The sequence below is a fragment of the Bos mutus genome, chromosome 5, assembly GCF_027580195.1.
Source record: "Bos mutus isolate GX-2022 chromosome 5, NWIPB_WYAK_1.1, whole genome shotgun sequence".
Lineage (NCBI taxonomy): Eukaryota > Metazoa > Chordata > Mammalia > Artiodactyla > Bovidae > Bos > Bos mutus.
This window is the reverse complement of record NC_091621.1, coordinates 44,408,573-44,427,451: the sequence shown is the minus strand read 5'-3', so window position 1 is coordinate 44,427,451 and position 18,879 is coordinate 44,408,573. Positions and strand designations below refer to the sequence as shown.

General features: G+C 53.2%; 1 protein-coding gene across 2 annotated transcripts in view; it reads left to right on the top strand.

The window, feature by feature from the left end:
- The window catches only part of FIGNL2 (fidgetin like 2), a 30,140-nt gene extending 13,771 nt beyond the window's left edge, over window positions 1-16,369 (top strand). For both annotated transcript variants that reach the window (XM_070370824.1, XM_070370823.1), the window contains one exon: window positions 12,278-16,369. In XM_070370824.1, coding sequence (XP_070226925.1) covers window positions 12,289-14,259 — 1,971 coding nt within the window. In that variant the 5' untranslated portion in view covers window positions 12,278-12,288 and the 3' untranslated portion in view covers window positions 14,260-16,369. The remainder of the gene's footprint in view (window positions 1-12,277) is intronic.
- Window positions 16,370-18,879: the final 2,510 nt, after the last annotated feature.

Below are 18,879 nucleotides of genomic sequence, written 5' to 3'. Positions count from 1 at the left end.
AGAGAGAAGGAGGATTTTTTTGCGGGGGAGGAAAAGCCAGGTGGGGTCCCTGGGGGCTGGGCTGAGTGCCCTTCAGCTCCAGTCAGATCAGGGCTGGGTATTTTCTCTGGTTTTCACAGACACAAATTCCCCTGTCTGCTCCTGAATAAGTTCCCTGGCTTTGCCTCTTGCCACTCTGAATAGCTGGTGTGAGCTCAAATTTAGTCACCTGGATTTTTTTTCTTTATTTGGACACAGAGGTACTTTTAAGCCTCTTTGGTCATTTATCCATCCATCCATTCATTTATCCATCCATCCATCCATCTACCCATCCATCCATCTATTTATCCAGGCATCCATTCATTCATTTATCTAGGCATTTATCCATCCAGGCATCCGTTCATCCACTATACAGAGTCTATTAAGAACTTACTGTGTGCTTGGCACTGACCTAGGTTCTTGGGAAATGAAGTGAACAAAGCCACGTACCTGCTTTCATGCAACTTTCCAGTGGGTAAAAGACGATAAAGCAACAAGTAGGTCAGATTATGATGAGTACTACAGAGAACATCAAGTTGGGGGGTCTGGGTCTGCTGTGATGACAGCTAAGCAGAGCCCTGGAGTGAGGGAGGGTGAGTCGTGTGGAGATCTGGGGAAATAGTATCGAGAGCACCAAGCGCAGCAAGGCCAGGGCCTCTGAGTGGGAGCAAAGCCAGTGTGGAGGGAGCAGTGAGGAAGCCACTGTGTTTGGAGGGGAGGCCCCAGGGACAGTGGCAGGAGGGGAGGACTGGAGGTGAAGGGAAGAGGATGGGAAGGATGAGGTTGGCCACTGGAAGGACTCTGACTTTTACTCTCTGTGACGTAGGAGACTCTGGAAGTTTCCAGGTGGAAGAATGACATGCTCAGACATGTTTTCAAAGGTCCTGTGGCTGCGTGTTGAGACTGGAGAGTGGGGGACAAGGGTGGGCGTGGGAGGGGAGATGGCAGGCTGCTGCCATCCTCTGGGTGAGAGGTAGTTGTGGTTTGGAGAGATTTGGAAGCCAGGGCCAGTCTGATCTGCTGGTCTGAGGTGTGAAAGAGAGGGGTTAGAGACAGCCCCACAGTTTCTGACCTGAGCACTTAGAAACGATGAGGCTGCCATTTCCTGAGATGGGGAAGACTTGGGGTGAGGGAGTGAGAAACTCAGAAGTTTGATTGGGACATATCAGTTGTGCCCATTTAAGTGGGAGGGTCAGAGAGAAGTTTGACTATGCCAGTAGGGTGTGTGTGAGGGAAAACTAGGCTGGAGCCAGTGGTCAAGGCCATGAGCCTGGATGGGGTCTCCAAGAAATTAATGTGGAGAGAAGGATCCAAGACAACCCTGGGCTCAGCAAGGCTCAAAAGGGAGGGGGTGAAAGGAGGGCATGAAAGAAATAAAGGAGGAGAGGGGGTGGGGCACCCAGTGAAGAAGCTTCAGAAAGGAAGGGTGATCAGCTAAGTCCAGTGCCGCTGAGCTGAGGACTGGCCCTCAGACTGTCAGATTTAACAACACGCACGCAGGAAGCTGGAGTGCTGGGTATGAAAACTGGTTGGAAGGGGTTCAAGTAAGAATGGGAAGGGAGGAATCAGAAATTGTAGTATAGGTATCTTTTAAATTGTTTTTTATTTTGGTACAAAGCAAGCAGAGAGCAATAGGATGTAGTTGGAAGAGGATCAAGAGATTCTTTTGAGCTCCCTTGACCCCGAGATGGGAGAAGGAGCGGCCTGTTTGTGGGCTGAAGAGGGTGAGCGGTAGAGGGGGAGATTGATCACGCAGAAGAGGGGAGACTGGAGGGAACCCAGTCCAAGCTTTGAAAAGGGATGGGATCCAGGAGCAAGAGGAAGAACAATCTCTGTTCTTGTTGCCAGGAGGGACTTTCTCTGGCTCCCCCAAAAGGCAAGGGGTCAGTTAGGACTGGAGTGGCCAAGGAGGATGCATGAAAGAGGAAGGGACTGCCGTAGGCCCTGAAAGATGGAAAAGTGATAGTTGGCAGAGGGAGGCTTTCCAGTGGGTGGCCTTGGGTAAGCAAGGCAATGTAGGCCAGAATGAGCAAGCAGGGCTGTTTTCCAGGTTTCTTTTGGCTCCAACCATTGCGACCTCCTGGCATGCATCCCCTTCCTCATCTCCCTAGGCCATCCTGTCTCCCTTTCCCAGCTTCAAGTTCTCCACCATTCTCCAGCCAAGAAGCAAATTTAGGAACTGGGAAGAGAGTGTTCAAATCTGCTGACTGGACTCCCGCTCCCCTGGGATCTGCTCCTCAACTGATATCCTTGCCTTCCCACAGCCTGTGGGGGTAGAAACCAATGGCCAGAAGGAGGAGGCCCTCTTTCTGAGCTTGGGCAAGTGGGACCAAACCCTGGGACTCAGTTTTATATTTTCTTGGGTGGGGTGTTGGGCTTCCCTGGTGGCTCGGCCTACAGTGTGGGAGACCTGGGTTTGATGCCTGGGTTGGGAAGATCCCCTGGAGGAGGTCATGGCTACCCACTCCAGTGTTCTTGGCCTGGAAAATCCCATGGACAGAGGACCCTGGGGGGCTACAGTCCATGCGGTTACAAAGAGTCGGACACGACTGAGCGACAGCACAGTGGGTGGGGTGTTTGCGGCAAGCGATGACAGGGACGTGCTGGCACTCCCTGCTCAGCCCAGCGGCCGAGGACACACCCCAGTGCTCTCTGCCTGCAGAGACCCATTTTAGGTGCTGCTGATCCCCCGCCACCGCCAAAAATAGGCTCCACTGCTTCCAGAATTGATTCTTTTCTTTCTTGCTCTTTAGACTTTTCCCTCTCTTTCTTTTTAAGGTTTTTTTTTTTTTTTTTTTGGTATGTGAACTGCTTTTAAAGTCTTTACTGAATTTGTTACAGTATTGTTTCTGTTTTATGTTTTGGTTTTTTGACCCTGGGGCATGTGGGATCTTAGTTCCCCAAAAGGGATGGAACGCACACCCGCTGCATTGAAAGCGGAGTCTTAACTACTGGGAAATCCCTCCCTTCTTTCTTTCTCTTCCTTCCCTTCTTTCCTTCTTCCTTTTCCTTTCTCTTCATCCATCTTTCTTTCCTTCTTCCTTTTCTTTTCTCTTCCTTTCTATGGACATGATCATGCTCACCTTATCTTCCCTGTTAGATGATAGAATCACAAGGAAGGGTCACAGTCGGATCCATTTTGCCCCTCTGACAGCTGCTGCTCAGTGGCCAGCACTCTGAGGGTATTAATATGTGGAGGTGTTTTCTGGCTGGATGCGAGCAAGACAGTGAACCTGCAGAAAACGGGCTCCAGCCCCTGGGCCGCAGAGTTCTGTAGCTGCCTTTCAGGCCTCCTTTGGTTCATCCCCTAAGCACTTCTTGAGCCCTACCTTGTGTCCAAGGCAGGGTGCTGGGGGCCCAGCTGTGCTGAGGCTGCACTCTGACCAGACTTGGGGAACAGCTTCCTGAGGTGGGCACAAGAGCCAAGGCAGGCAACCCGTCCTGTCCTCCAGAGTCCCCTGCGTGTCCTCCCTGTCCTCTCCTCTTGCAGTAACGGGGTTGGCACAAGGTGGGTCAGGGCCCAGTGGATGGGGAAACAGTCCCTTTCAAGCTCTGCCGGCAGCTAGAGAACCATTGCACCCCCCCACCCCCCCACCCACCACCACCCAGGGCACCAGTTGTGAGCAGGAGACAAAAAGCCAGGACAAAAGGCCTGTGGGAGCCGTGGCGAGTAGATTAATGAGATTTCCATACGAGGCCCAACAATAGGATTCTCCACTCCAGCCCCTTTGTCCCAGGCTGAGGTAATGGAGCCCGAGGAGCTGGCCCAGGAAGGCGACATCCACACAGGCCCTTGTCCTCACACGCCTGGAGCCCCAGCACAGCTGCCCCTCCTTCCGGCCCTGCCCCCAGCCCCGTGGCTGAGGGAACTCTGAACCGAAGAGAAGAGGTGTTACAGGTCTTCTGAGGGAGCTGGAGGGGTGTATTGGCATCCCTTCCATCTCAGCCTGTATAAAAGTTCCTGGCGAGAGAAAGTTTGCTGTCTACCATCTATACGGTCTCACTTGACAGCTGAAGAAAAGTGAGGCTTGGCGAGGTTAGGTGTCTTGCCAGTGGTCACACAGGGGCCGCTCAGGGTATCTGCTGCCTCTTGAGGCCACAGTGGGGGCGGAGGAGCGTTTGAGGCCTGTGTGAGGGAGAAACACACTCCTCCTGCAGGTGCCCCTTTCTCTTACACACCTCTACCTTGGTGCTCCCCTTCTGACACCAGATGTGAGGGTTTTCCACACACCAGCCCGTTCTGGGACAGCAGCAGGGTGTCCCACACATTTAACTCAGTCCTGACACAACTGGCCTTGTGGTAGCGGCAGATCCCAAGGGGTAAGGGGGGCCCCACAAAACTGCCCCCTTCAGGCGCCAGTCACACATCCAGACTGTTACCTGTGCTTCTGACTGATGGGCATAAATCAGAGGTTCCTATGACCCTCTTCTCGGATTGATGAATTTGCTAGAATGGCTCACAGATCTCATGAAACCAGTTTACTTACTAGATTATCAGCTTAAGTCAGAAGCAGCCAGATGGAAGAGATGTACAGGGCAGGCATGTGGGAAGATGCCCAGAGCCTCTATGCCCTCTCCCAGCGGCCACCCAACCACTCCTCCCCAGAAGTTCTCCCAACCCCATCTAGTGACTAAACCATTGGCCACTGGTGATTGAGCTCAACCTCCAGCCCCTCTCCTTTTCCCAGGAGGTGGGGGGTAGTGTGTCTGTATTGGGGGCTGAAGGGTCCAACCCTCTAATCATGGCTAGTTCCTCTTGCCATCAGCCTTCATCCTTAGGTTTCCTAGGAGCTTTCCAAAAACCCTCATTAATATAAACTCAAGTGTGGTTGAAGGGGGCTTTTATAAATAACAAGACACTCATTTCATTTTTATTGCTCTGAAGCTATTTCAGGAACTGAGGACAAGAGACCAAATATTATTATGAAGGATGCTCCTGTCACGCTTATGCTTAGGAAATTCCAAGGGTTTGGAGAGCTGTGAGCCAGGAGGAGTGGATGAAGACTAAATATATATTTCTTTTCAAAAAGTATTTATTTTTGGCTCTGCTGGGTCTTTACTGTTGCATGGGCTGTTCTCTAGTCCAGTGAGCAGGGGCCGCCTTCCAGCTGCAATGCACAGGCCTCTCACTGTGGAGGCTTCTCTTGTTGCAGAGCACAGGCCCTAGAGCTTGCAGGTTTCAGTTGCTGCAGCACGCAAGCTCAGTAGTTGTGGCTCGAGGGTTCCAGAGCACAGGCCCAATAGTTGCGACAAGCAGGCCTCGGTGCTCTGCGGCATGTGGGACCCCCCGGATCAGGGACTGAACCCGTGTCAATCCCTGATTGGCAGGTGGATTCTTTACCACTGAGCCACCAGGGAAACCCTAAATATGTATTTCTTATTGTAAATCACACTACCACAACCTGTGTCAGGCCTGATGCAGTGTCCTTGGCCTGGTCCAAAGGGATGGGAGAGGCCCATGAGGGCTGAGATCAGTGCACTGAGTGCCTTGGCCATTTGTAAAGGCCCAGACACTCCCTCTTTGATCCTGGAAGACTTCTTGCAAATGAGGGGAGGGTTTATAGAATTCTTTCCTCCTCTTTCATCCAGCAATCCTTTCTGTTACTATTTATTGGTCACCTATGTCTGGGGAGGCCTTACAAATAGCTGTGAAAAGAAGAGAAGCGAAAAGCAAAGGAGAAAAGGAAAGATATAAGCATCTGAATGCAGAGTTCCAAAGAATAGCAAGAAGAGATAAGAAAGCCTTCCTCAGTGATCAATGGAAAGAAGTAGAGGAAAATAACAGAATGGGAAAGACTAGAGATCTCTTCAAGAAAATTAGAGATACCAAGGAAACATTTCATGCAAAGATGGGCTCGATAAAGGACAGAAACGGTATGGACCTAACAGAAGCAGAAGATATTAAGAAGAGGTGGCAAGAATACACAGAAGAACTGTACAAAAAAGATCTTCATGACGCAGATAATCACGATGGTGTGATCACTCACCTAGAGCCAGACATTCTAGAATGTGAAGTGGGCCTTAGAAAGCATCACTATGAGCAAAGCTAGTGGAGGTGATGGAATTCTAGTTGAGCTATTTCAAATCCTGAAAGATGATGCTGTGAAAGTGCTGCACTCAATATGCCAGCAAATCTGGAAAACTCAGCAGTGGCCACAGGACTGGAAAAGGTCAGTTTTCATTCCAATCCCAAAGAAAGGCAATGCCAAAGAAGGCTCAAACTACCGCACAATTGCACTCATCTCACACACTAGTAAAGTAATGCTCAAAATTCTCCAAGCCAGGCTTCAGCAATACGTGAACCGTGAACTTCCAGATGTTCAAGCTGGTTTTAGAAAAGGCAGAGGAACCAGAGTTCAAATTGCCAACATCCACTGGATCATTGAAAAAGCAAGAGAGTTCCAGAAAAACATCTATTTCTGCTTTATTGATATGCCAAAGCCTTTGACTGTGTGGATCACAATAAACTGTGGAAAATTCTGAAAGAGATGGGAATACCAGACCACCTGACCTGCCTTTTGAGAAACCTGTATGCAGGTCAGGAAGCAACAGTTAGAACCGGACATGGAACAACAGACTGGTTCCAAATAGGAAAAGGAGTACGTCAAGGCTGTATATTGTCACCCTGCTTATTTAACTTATATGCAGAGTACATGAGAAACGCTGAGCTGGAAGGAGCACAAGCTGGAATCAAGATTGCCAGGAGAAATATCAATAACCTCAGATATGCAGATGACACCACCCTTATGGCAGAAAGTGAAGAGGAACTAAAAAGCCTCTTGATGAAAGTGAAAGAGGAGAGTGAAAAAGTTGGCTTAAAGCTCAACATTCAGAAAACAAAGATCATGGCATTCGGTCCCATCACTTCATGGGAGATAGATGGGTAAAGAGTGGAAACAGTGTCAGACTTTATTTTTTTGGGCCCCAAAATCACTGCAGATGGTGACTGCAGCCATGAAATTAAAAGACGCTTACTCCTTGGAAGATAAGTTATGACCAGCCTAGATAGCATATTGAAAAGCAGAGACATTACTTTGCCAACAAAGGTCTGTCTAGTCAAGGCTATGGTTTTTCCTGTGGTCATGTATGGATGTGAGAGTTAGACTGTGAAGAAGGCTGAGCGCTAAAGAATTGATGCTTTTGAACTGTGGTGTTGGAGAAGACTCTTGAGAGTCCCTTGGACTGCAAGGAGATCCAACCAGTCCATTCTGAAGGAGATCAGCCCTGGAATTTCTTTGGAGGCAATGATGCTGAAGCTGAAACTACAGTACTTTGGCCACCTCATGCAACGAGTTGACTCCTTGGAAAAGACTCTGATGCTGGGAGGGACTGGGGGCAGAAGGGGACGACAAACGATGAGATGGCTGGATGGCATCACTGACTTGATGGACATGAGTTTGAGTGAACTCTGGGAGTTTGTGATGGACAGGGAGGCCTGGCGTGCTGCGATTCATGGGGTTGCAAAGTTAGACACGACTGAGTGACTGAACTGAACTGATGAGTTAGGACTGGACTCTGTGTGGAGTCGCGCAGAGTTTCAGCCTTCAGGGGTCCACAGACAAAAAGTTGAAGTGACATTTTCTCCACAGAGCCCCAGCCACCCCCAGTGAAGGCAGAAGACTCAAATAAGGAACTGTCTGCACAGCCTAGGGGTGTGGATGCTCATCAGATGACGAGTGTGCTGGGAAGGGACAGCTCTCCTTGGGCTGCTTTGCAGTGAGAGGATGCACATTCTCCTGCCTGTGGGGGCACTGGTGACTGGGGCTCCTCCAGGAGAAGATTGCAGGTTTGAAGTGTAAACATGCAGCTCTTTGAGGTGTAGCCACATTTCCGGGCAAACACAGAAATGTTTCCATAGGGCCAAGGTAATGGGCCTTGGAGGCTGGGCCGTGTCACGGCCTCAGGCTCTTCTTTGGCTGTGAGTACCAAGGACTGGACCAGGGAGCCAGTGCAACCAAGAAGTATGGGCCTGGAGTCTGTACTTACACTGCTGGGGTCTGAATGCTGCTCCCCTTGGTACAAGCCGGGTGACCTTAGGATGTATCAATCTCTCTGTACCTCAGTCGCTTCACCTGCCAAATGGGGATTGAGACAATAGTATTTCTCATGAGGCTCTTGTGAGGGCTATGCCAGATAGTGCATAAAGCAGAGTGGGGGCTGGCTCTCCCCCAGTGGGGAAGCAGCATAAGGACCAGTCTGTATATTAGAGCTAGAAGGAACCTCCCTCGCAGAGCATTCTCCACATTCCCCCAACCTCAAGGGGAAGTGACTTGTTCAGATTCACTCAGCAAGGTTGGGCCACTGCTCAGGTTTCTAACTGTAATATTTATCATACTACTTTGTACCTGACTCAGGATTCTGTATTTATTTGGCCACGTCAGATCTGGGCTCTCCAGCTGTGGTGGTTGGGCTCAGTAGTTGCACTGTGTGGGCTTAGTTGCCCCAAGGGATGTGGGATCTTAGTTCCCTGACCAGGGATCGAACCCTTGTCCCCTGCATTGCTAGGCAGATTCTTTAATCACTGGCCCATCAGAGAAATCCATATTTATCTTTTTAAATCCTCATAGTCACTGTGCAGGGCAAATGTTATGCTGTTTTTTAACAGATGGAGAAATTGAGCTTCAGTGACATCCGGCAGTCGGCCCAGCCTAACACTGTAAGGGTCAGAGCCTCATTTCAAATCCAGTTCTCTGATTTGAAACCCACATTTTCCCTCAAGTCCCTGGGGCGTGTCTTAATGTCTAGCTCAGCTGATACAGGGACTGGAGTATGCCCTATGAACCTGGGGAGGAGGTGGGGTGCCTCTTCAGGGAAGATCCCTCCTGCTCCCGTGGGAAGCAGACAACAGAAAGGCCCCCTCTGTGAGGAGAGGGCTGTAATTGGCCTGAGGGCTGGGACAGGGAGATAGCATGCTCTGGCTGCTCTCACTGCAGATAGTATCATGCAGGTAGATGGTGATGCTTCGGGGAAGAATGGAGGAGGAGGACAAGAGAGATGGGCTGGTAGTCAGTGGAGGGCTTAGGGTCAAGGAAGTTTTTTTGAAGCTGGGAAAAAATTAAGCTTGCTGTGGGGGCAGAGCCAGGGCATGGTAGTGGGGAAGGACAGTCAATTAATGGAGCAAGGTCCCAGCCTAGGCTGGAGAGGTTGAGCTGAGCTTGAGAGACCTCTCAGGCCTCCTAGTCTCTAAAATGGATGCAGATATAGATAAATGTGAAAACAGAAGGCCCGAGGTGATGGAGACGTGCCCCCAGCTACAATGGAAGGGAACTGCCTGGGAGCAGGCCTGTGTCTGAGCAGATTGAGGGTAGAGATCAAGTGGGTAGGATGAGCTGCAGGGGCTGGGAAACCTCAGAACGGGCTGAGTGCAGAGCAGATGAGATAGACCGGTGTGGAACTGGCAGGACAGGTTTAGAGGGCCAGAGGTAGTGGGTTTCTGGAGTCCACAAGGGCTGAGGTGGGAGAGATTCAGTGTAGACCACGGTCTGGAGAGTGCAGACCTGAGTGAAGACCACTGCCAGCCAGGGCAGGAGCTGGTGAGAGGGGCTGGGAAGATACCCCATGATGCCAGTGAGGAGGAGCAGCAGATCTGGCAGGTGGTGAAGGAAATGCATGTGAACAAGCCCAGACCCAGAATCTTCTTTGCTGTGTCTGTGTCTGTCCTGGGAGGGACCACCTTTCCTTCCAGCATGCCCAGTTAACAAGTTCAGGGAGAGTGCTCTCTCTTTTCTCTATGTTAAGGAGCCAAAGCATACATAATAATGAACAAAACAACAACAACATAAAACAGGTTTTGGGCCCATGTCGTAGCACAATCTGTACAATTCTGATGTCACCACATATGACTCTGCAACAGGAACCACTTGAAATTTCTGATGTCCCAGGAAATTATCTCCTTTGACATCAGGTAAAGCCTCCATTCTTTGGAGGCCCCTCAGCAGGAGCTGCGCACATGCCTTCCTAACACCTCCCCCTCAGTTCTGCTGTCTCTGCTCGCTCTCTTGCCACTGGTGGCCAGGAGCACCTCTCAGATGGAGGTGAAACAACTCTTAAGAATTCCCCTTTTGGGACATCCCTGGTGGTCCAGTGGTTAAGACTGGGCGCTTCCAATGCAAGGGATGTGGGCTGGATCCCTGATTGGGCAACTAAGATCCCACATGCTGTGCAGTGCAGCCAAAACAAAAGACCTCTTTTAAAGCTCTACTATCTATGGCTCACGCCTTCCCTAGGGCGTGGGGATGAGGGTAAACGGTTTTATTTTCAAAGATTGACGTCAGGTCAGTCGTAAGAGGTGGTGCAGTCAAGCTACTACAAGTAAGGGCAATTGCCTGAGAAGCAATCTGATAATTTTCAAACTCTTCTTGTACCACTGCCCCCACATATACCCACTGCCAGGGTTCTGGTGACCCAGCAGTTCTTGGTACTCCCCCGAGGCTTGCAGTGTATGGTTATATAGGTTATGCCCTGCACGTAAGTCCTACTTCTCAAGGGGCACAGGTATCATCATAGACACAGATTTGTTTTGACTATCACAGTTTCTCAGAAGGTGGCAGTAAGGCATCTTGAGGTGGGGAAGAGGACATATGAGCTATTCTAGCCCTAGCTTCCTCAATGCACTGTGCTCCGAGTCTTTGAATTGCTGGAATCCTCTAGCCTGTCAGGTCAACTTGGCCTCTCACCCTTTAAGTCCCAGTAAAGACACCCCTCCCTGGCGAGGCCATCTTGACTAGGCACAATACGTTCCCCCGAGCCCTAGAACTCTGGACACACACCTCTGGTTTTCCACCTCATAAAGGATGTCATCTCTTCTGGCTGAAACATCATATTCACTTTTCAATCTGCTCTCATGCCTAGCACAGCTTTTAGTATGTGCTCAGTAAAATTCTGTTGAAGCAAGAATATTGACCTGTAAGCTTATCAAAATCTTAGGACTGAGAAATAATCATTAGCAAAAACTGTCTGGAATGTCATGTGCCCATTTAGTCTTTGAGCTGTTATTCTCAGATCAAGCAAACGAATTGGAGCCATACAGCTGGAGAGTGCCATTCCCCAGGCCTTGAATACCTTTTACCAGTTTGGCCCATGCCTGGACTGGTGCTGAGGGACAGTGTATGAAATAAATACTTCTGCAGTATTTATATCATGACCACCTAAGAGGCCATTTCCTGAGGTCCATGAAAAAAAGTTCTATGATCTCTATGCCAGGAATATTTTGCTTGTTTTGAGTATGATAGTGTGTTTTACTTTGCAGAATTATTTGGTTCCTGGGAAGTGCAGATAAACTTGTGACCAACTTTGTTTTGTAATATTCACTTTTATTTATTTGGCTGTGCTGGGTCTTAGTTGTGACACACAGGATCTTCATTGCCACAAATGGGATCTTTTGTTGAAGCATGCGATCTCTTAGGTGGGATATGTGAGACTTAGTTCCCTGACCAGGGACTGAACTCGGACCCCCTGCATTGCGAGTCTTAGCCACTGTACCAGTAGGGAAATCCCATTTCTACGATGGGCACTAACTTTGTCCCATCTTCTCCAGAAGACATTTATGTTTATTCGAAACAACCTTTTTGTATTGTGCTGAAACATTCTGGGAACGAGGCAGGTGGCAGCACCTGCTCTGGGTATGCAACCATCACGAGCAGAGTTGGGTCTGGAACCCAGGTGCTCTGACTCCATCAGGTAGATACAAGAAACCACGTGGAAAGGAAGTGATGCTTCTGGGTCAGCCTCTGGGGTTTCCCAGGAACAGTGAGACTCTGCCACAGACACCATCCTGCACTACAGTAGGTCTGAGAGGACCGTGTGTCCTCGAGTGCATGGCTGGAGGCACCAGGACAAAACAATAGTCACTGCCTAGGTGAGGTTGCTGCTGCTAAGTCGCTTCAGTCGTGTCGGACTCTGTGCGACCCCATAGACGGCAGCCCACCGGCTCCCCCATCCCTGGGATTCTCCAGGCAAGTACACTGGAATGGGTTGCCATTTCCTTCTCCACTAGGTGAGGTTAGGACCCAAAAAACCATCATTTTCAGATGCATCTTGGTTCTGAGTAAAGTATTTTCAGACAACTTTAATTGTGGGACAAGACAAATACGGTGATTTTGGTGCCTGAAGATGGCCCGGGTAGGGTGGAAAGCTGTGGGTGGATGCGGGAAAACCAGCCTGTCCCAAGCTATGGTTTAAGAAGGTCCGCCTGCGGCTGGCAGTCGGTGGGTCCTTAGAGGCTCTTCAGGATCTCACTAGCCGCTTCTCTTGCCTGCAGCTCTGTCGAAGATGCACTGGACACCGGAACACGCCCAGCCCCTCAACCAGTGGCCAGAGCAGCACCTGGACGTCTCCTCCACCACCCCGTCGCCGGCCCACAAGTTGGAGTTGCCCCCTGGGGGTCGCCAGCGCTGCCACTATGCTTGGGCACACGACGACATCTCTGCCCTCACTGCCTCCAACCTCCTCAAGCGCTACGCCGAGAAGTACTCGGGGGTCCTGGACTCGCCCTACGAGCGCCCCACCCTGGGCGGCTACGGCGAAGCCGCCTTCCTCAACGGCGCCAAGGGGGACCCCGAACCCTGGCCGGGACCAGAGACTCCTTACCCCTTGGCCTCGCTCCACGAGGGCCTCCCGGGAACCAAGTCGGGCGGTGGGGGCGGCTCCGGGGGTCTCGGCGGTTCCCCGGTTTTAGCCGGAAACCTGCCTGAACCCCTCTACGCCGGCAACGCGTGCGGGGGCCCGTCGGCGGCGCAGGAGTACGCGGCGGGCTACGGAGCAGGGTACCTGGCGCCGGGTTACTGCACGCAGACAGGCGCCGCGCTGCCCCCGCCGCCCCCGGCCGCGCTCCTGCAGCCCCCGCCCCCGCCGGGCTACGGCCCCTCTGGGTCTCTGTACAACTACCCCGCAGGGGGCTACGCCGCGCAGCCGGGTTACGGGGCCCTCCCGCCGCCGCCCGCTCCGCCCCCGGCCCCCTACCTGACCTCCGGTCTGGCGGCGCCCACGCCTCTGCCCACGCCCGCCCCACCCCGGCCATCACCCGCCTCCTACGGTTTCCAGGGGGTAGCGGAGGCCGGGGTGTCGCTGAAGCGCAAGGCTACAGACGAGGGAGCCGAAGGCCGCTACCGCAAGTACGCCTTCGAGCCCGCCAAAGCCCCGGCGGCCGACGGCACCTCCTACCCCGCCGCGGACAACGGCGAGTGTCGGGGCAATGGGTTCCGGGTGAAGCCGCCAGGAGCGGCGGAGGAGGCGTCAGGCAAGTACGCTGGTGGCGTCCCTCTCAAAGTCCTGGGCTCCCCCGTCTACGGCCCGCAGCTTGAGCCCTTTGAGAAGTTTTCAGAGCGGGCCCCGGCGCCGGCTCCCCGCGGAGGCTTCGCGGTGCCGTCAGGAGAGCCTCCTAAAGGTGTGGACCAGGGAGCTCTGGAGCTGGCGACCAGCAAGATGGTGGACTGCGGACCGCCGGTGCAGTGGGCGGACGTGGCGGGCCAGGGCGCGCTCAAGGCGGCGCTGGAGGAGGAGCTGGTGTGGCCATTGCTGAGGCCGCCCACCTACCCCGGCAGCCCGCGTCCGCCGCGGACCGTGCTGCTCTTCGGACCGCGGGGCGCTGGCAAAGCGCTGCTGGGCCGCTGCCTGGCGACGCAACTGGGCGCCACACTACTGCGCCTGCGCGGAGGTACGCTGGTCGCGCCGGGCGCTGCCGAAGGCGCGCGCCTCCTTCAGGCCGCCTTCGCGGCTGCGCGCTGCCGCCCGCCCGCGGTACTCCTCATCAGCGAGCTGGACGCGCTGCTGTCAGTCCGGGACGACGGCACGGCCGCCGCAGGCGCGCTGCAGGCGCCGCTCCTGGCCTGTCTGGACGGCGGCTGCGGTGCGGGAGCCGACGGCGTGCTGGTCGTGGGCACCACTTCGCGGCCCGCGGCTCTGGACGAGGCAACCCGCCGGCGCTTCGCTCTCCGCTTCTATGTGACGCTGCCCGACGGCCCGGCCCGCGGGCAGATCCTGCAGCGGGCGCTGGCCCAGCAGGGCTGCGCGCTGAGCGAGCGGGAGCTGGCCGCCTTGGTGCAGGGCACCCAGGGCTTCTCTGGGGGCGAGCTGGGGCAGCTGTGCCAGCAGGCGGCGGCCGGGGCAGGCCTGCCGGGTTTGCAGCGCCCCATCTCCTATAAGGACATGGAGGCAGCGCTGGCCAAGGTGGGCCCTAGGGCCTCACCCAAGGACCTGGACTCGTTCGTGGAGTGGGACAAAATGTACGGTTTCGGACATTGATGGCGCACCAGGAGGCCCAGGGAGCTGCCGCCCACTCCCGGCCCCTCTGTTTGTGAAGGGTCTTCTTTAACCCCACCGGGCTGGGGCGTGCCGGAGTGAGGGGTGTGGGGTGGGGGAGTGGAGGGGGCTGCCGGTGGTCTTTTTTTTTTTTTTTTTCCCGTGGGAAGGAAAATGCTTGTGCTAGGCAGAGAGATGCCATATGCGCTGTGTACTCAGGTTTTTTCCTATTTATTGTGGACGGGAAGCTCGCCATCTCTGCCCCGCGGAAGACTGGCCCCGGGGCCTAAGGAACTCCTGCTCTCTCGCCACAATCCTTTTGTCTCCTCGCTGTCTGAATGGCTCCCTCTCCTTTCCCCTCGTCTCCCTTTCTCTGCTTCTGGTAGTTTTCTTTCTCCGTCGCTTTGTCACTAACCATACACCCTTCTCGCTCCCCGCCCTGTCTCTCCATCACCTTCAGTGCTTCCGTTTCTATCCCTTGCTCTCTAGCCTCTCTGTGTCTTGGTCCCTCTCCCTGCCTTCTGTCTCTCACATTCAAAGACTGCAGTGTCCCTTTGCGGAAGATCCGGAGGTTAAGGGGCTGAGGAGGAGGGGGTTCCCTTCACCCCTTATCCCTCATCCAGCTGAAACCTTCGGTCTGTGGGAGTCAAGCAAAAAAGAAAAACACCCAAAGAAGGGGGTTTTGTTGTTTTTGAGGAGGAAAATTCCAGAAATGTAGCTTGTTTAATATTTTAGGCCTCTTATTTTTGTAAGATGTGTAGAATTTGCTGTTTTTCTTTTGACGACTCAGGAAGAAACTGACCTCAGAAAGAATGTTAGATTTTGGCTGCTTTCCTGTGTGTGTTCCCCCCACCCCCAGCCCTTCAACCCCTTCAGCCCTAGGGAAGCAGATTCTCAGAAGACTCAGAAAGTGAGACCTGAGGGGAAGGGGAGAGGAAGACCGAGAGGCCACACTCCAACCCCTGCGCTTCTTGGGACAGAAGCAGAATGTATTGCAGGGGCCTCCTCCTCAGGGCCAAGGTTGTAGACAGAGGTGATGAGGACTGAGTTGTGGCATTTGGAAGGAGGCAGGTCTTGCTCCCTTCCTGCTACTCTTCCTGTAGGCCCCACCCCTCAGCTGAGTGGGGTGTTTTGTGTGCGGGGTTGGTTACCCAGAGTTGGGATGCCCTTGCCCACCGCCTGCCGCAGACCTAGCAGGTAGGCTGAGAGGGCCCAAATGGGAAGGTGAGCCGGGTGGAAATTCCCCAGAGAGGTCATCCCACCTGGTCCCTGTCTAGGCAGAGGTCTCCTGTAACTTATGCTAAGAAGATTTCCTCCAGAGGGAAGGTAGTCTGGCCATAGGTCTGATTGGGCACAGAGTTCACTGCAGACTCAGCCTCCATGGTCTGCTGGGAGGCTCTGAGGAGGGGTGAGTGAGTGTGTGTCCATTGCAGAAGAAGGTTCTTAGGGGACTCTTACCTCTCCTGTTCTCTTAGGGTCCTAGGTCTAGAACTCCAGGGGCTATGAGAGGGTGAAGGAGATGGGCAGCTGTGTTCCCCTGAATAAACATTGGACTTTTATTCTCAGTCCCACCCAAACTCTCCACCAGAGGCCCAGGCTTAGGCACCCTTCCTTGTGAGAACTGTATTCTTTTCCCACCAGCTTTCCTGTGATGGGGCTTTGGGGTATTTTGCCCCCCCCAACTCTGTTGAGGAGCCCATTTAACAACTCTGACCTTTGGTCCAGAGGTGGGGGAACAAGCCACCACCCCACTTCTGTCTCCCACTACCCTAGCCTCCCTTGTTTCTCACCACCTTGACAGCTCCTCCAGTGTCTCCCACCTCCCACTTCCAGCTGGAAGGAAGTCCAAGGGGATGTTTCAGGTGCCAAGGTGCTGAGGGTCTGTGCTGGCCTAGGAGTGCTAACAGGAAAGCGGCTCTGTTTTCTCTTCTCCCTCCCCGCCTTGGTCCCTGACCTTCCTTCTGCTCCTTGGAGCTGGCTGGCTGAAGGGCTACGGTGCCTCAAAAGCAGTGGGTGCAGGGTCTTGGCTGTGAAAAGCCCATAGGGGGAGCAGCGAGTGAGCAGGTTCTCTCAGGTGTGTGTATGTATAAGGGGGGTGGGTGGGTGGAGGGCACTGGGGAGGGGGTTTGGGATCTCAGCCATCCCTTCAAGAGGTAGACAGCTCTTGGGGTTGGGGGGGGAGCTCACTGACTGAGGCCCACGGCCCCCACCGCCTCCTCTACTGGCCTTGGGGAGCTTTGCACAGGGAGACAGCCCCCAGTCTACTAGCACTACCTCATGGCACTGGGGCGAGTGGGAGAAGGGCAGGTCCAGCTCTGGCAATGTGGGGGGGGCATACCAAAGAATCCAGGGGCAGGGATGGGGGGAGGGCAGGCTGGCTCTCTTCTTCCTTTACCCACGTTGGGGTTGGGGTCCTCCCCTCCAGCTGTAACCATTTCTACCTCATGTTGATGCGTGTTGTACATGGATGTATTTATCTCCTGTTTGATGACGCTCTGCAGTTCGGTCTGTCTACCTCAGAAGAGACTGTATTTTAAAAGAAAGTATGACACAGTATTAAAGCGATGACACGTGGTTTCCAGAGGATTTCTTGGGGGCAGCAGGATGTGGGAGCCCTCTGGGAAATGCTTGAGCTTCCAGGTCTGCTGGTGCCACAGATGTGGCTGTGTGGGTGTGTTGGTTTCTTCAGCAAAACATGACCATTCCTGTTACTGTGAGTGCCTGTGAGTGCCTACCACACAAGTGAGGCCACCGGGGGAAAAACCTCTTGATCGGGAAGGTCTGCCTGCAATTCTGAGCTCCTAGAGGCTCAGTGTTGGGGCTGACTTAACAGCCTCTGAAGCATGAGTGATGAAGAAGGGCTTATGTGTTTGCTAAGTGAGTGAGTGAGTGGGTGAATGAATAGATGAGTGCTGAAGAGGAAGTTTCACTTAGAAGCTGGCCAGCAGCCCTTGGCCAGAGCTAGGATCATATTCGTACTCCATCCTTGGATGGAGGGAAAGGGGACAGAGGGCAGCGTGGGGACACAGTGTGATCTAGTCTTTCAGGTCACGGGATCCTTCGTCCACCACCATCTGCCAATCCCCAGACTCTGACAAGTCACAAAAAACTGGCGAGGAACATCTTGTTAAAAAGGCTGTATGGAAATGCCCATGTGAGGTTTGGACCCACAACTTCTGAGGACTTGAATGTGCTCAGCAAAATGATCAAAAATGCAGAAGGGACAGGGAAGCAGGCCCCCTGGCTTCCACTGGCCCAGGCTTAGAGCCTATCCAGGGCTTTCAGGAGCCAAAGCCTGCCCATGGCCAGATTGTATGGAGCAGTTTCCGCTTGGAGAGAAACAACTGGTGTTCCTGTGTGTGAGGGCTCCAGCGCAATGAACTACGGGTCAGCGACCCCAACCCTCGGCCCTTGGAGGTCCAGACCCCCCTCGCCCTCTAGGTGGTCTATTGCACACCTACTCTGTGTAGACAGCACTCAGGATACAGAAGTGGTTAAGTACAGCCTCAGTTCTGGAGAGCCCACATTACCGGATGGGAAAAGCTCAACAATGGATCATTTGAAAATACAGCTGGATAAAGCTGCTCGAGGAGGGACCTTATCAAAATTTTTATATTCTCACATCTGGCACAGTGTTTGGTGCACATAGAAGACACTGAATAAATGTTGACTAAATCCTCGAATTCATTTCCAGGAAGTGTCCTGATGGAGGATGCACAGGTTATTTCGAGAATGCCCAGAAAAGACCCTAACTCGTGGTGGTGGTGGTACTGGCGCTGGGTCAGAACAACTTCCTGGACGGGTTTGGGTGGGTTCAGCTTGACAAAGCTATGGAAGCTGGCAACTGTACCATACCTGTGACTATAGTTACAAGAGCATAAAGTGAGGGCAAGAGTGAGGGGAAGGGAGGGGAACAATGGGACCACAAGGCTGCACCAGGAGGCTCTTTCATGCCCCTGAAGAGCTGAGGCTCCTCCATGAAGCCTGTGGGGGGTGGGTGGGGAGGGGGGTTAGTCGCTGGTGGACAAGGACTGATTTGCAAGTGAAGAGTTCACACACCAATTCAACAAATCTTTACCTGAGCACCTGTTATGCACTAGTTGCTACAGGGACAACAGGTAGCCCTTACAGTCAGATGGGGCCGCTTCCCAGGCACAGCGGTAAAGAGTCCACCTGCCAATGCAGGGGACGCAAGACAGGTGGGTTCGATTTGTGGGTCAGGACGATCCTGTGGAGGAGGAAATGTCAAGCCACTCCAGTATTTCCTGGAGGATCCCATGGACAGAGAAGTCTGGTGGGCTACAGTCCACGGGGTCACAAGGAGTTGGACATGACTCAGCACACACACAGTCAAATGGGGGAGACAGTATGAAGGCAGAGCTGTAGGGTGCTGTGGGAGCAGATGGGGGTGCCTAGAGAAGACACAGGGCCAAGGGTGTGGGTGGGAGGCAGGGAGGGCATCCCAGAGAGGACTTGTCAGCTGAGCAGTGACTAAGGCAGAGTGGAGAGTGCAGTCCAAGATCTAAAGAAGCACCTGAGCTGAGCTTGCTTGGGGAAAGGAAGCGAGTTCAGTCCCTGTGTGTGGAGGCGGAGTGGGGACTTGAGGATCACTTACTGTATCCA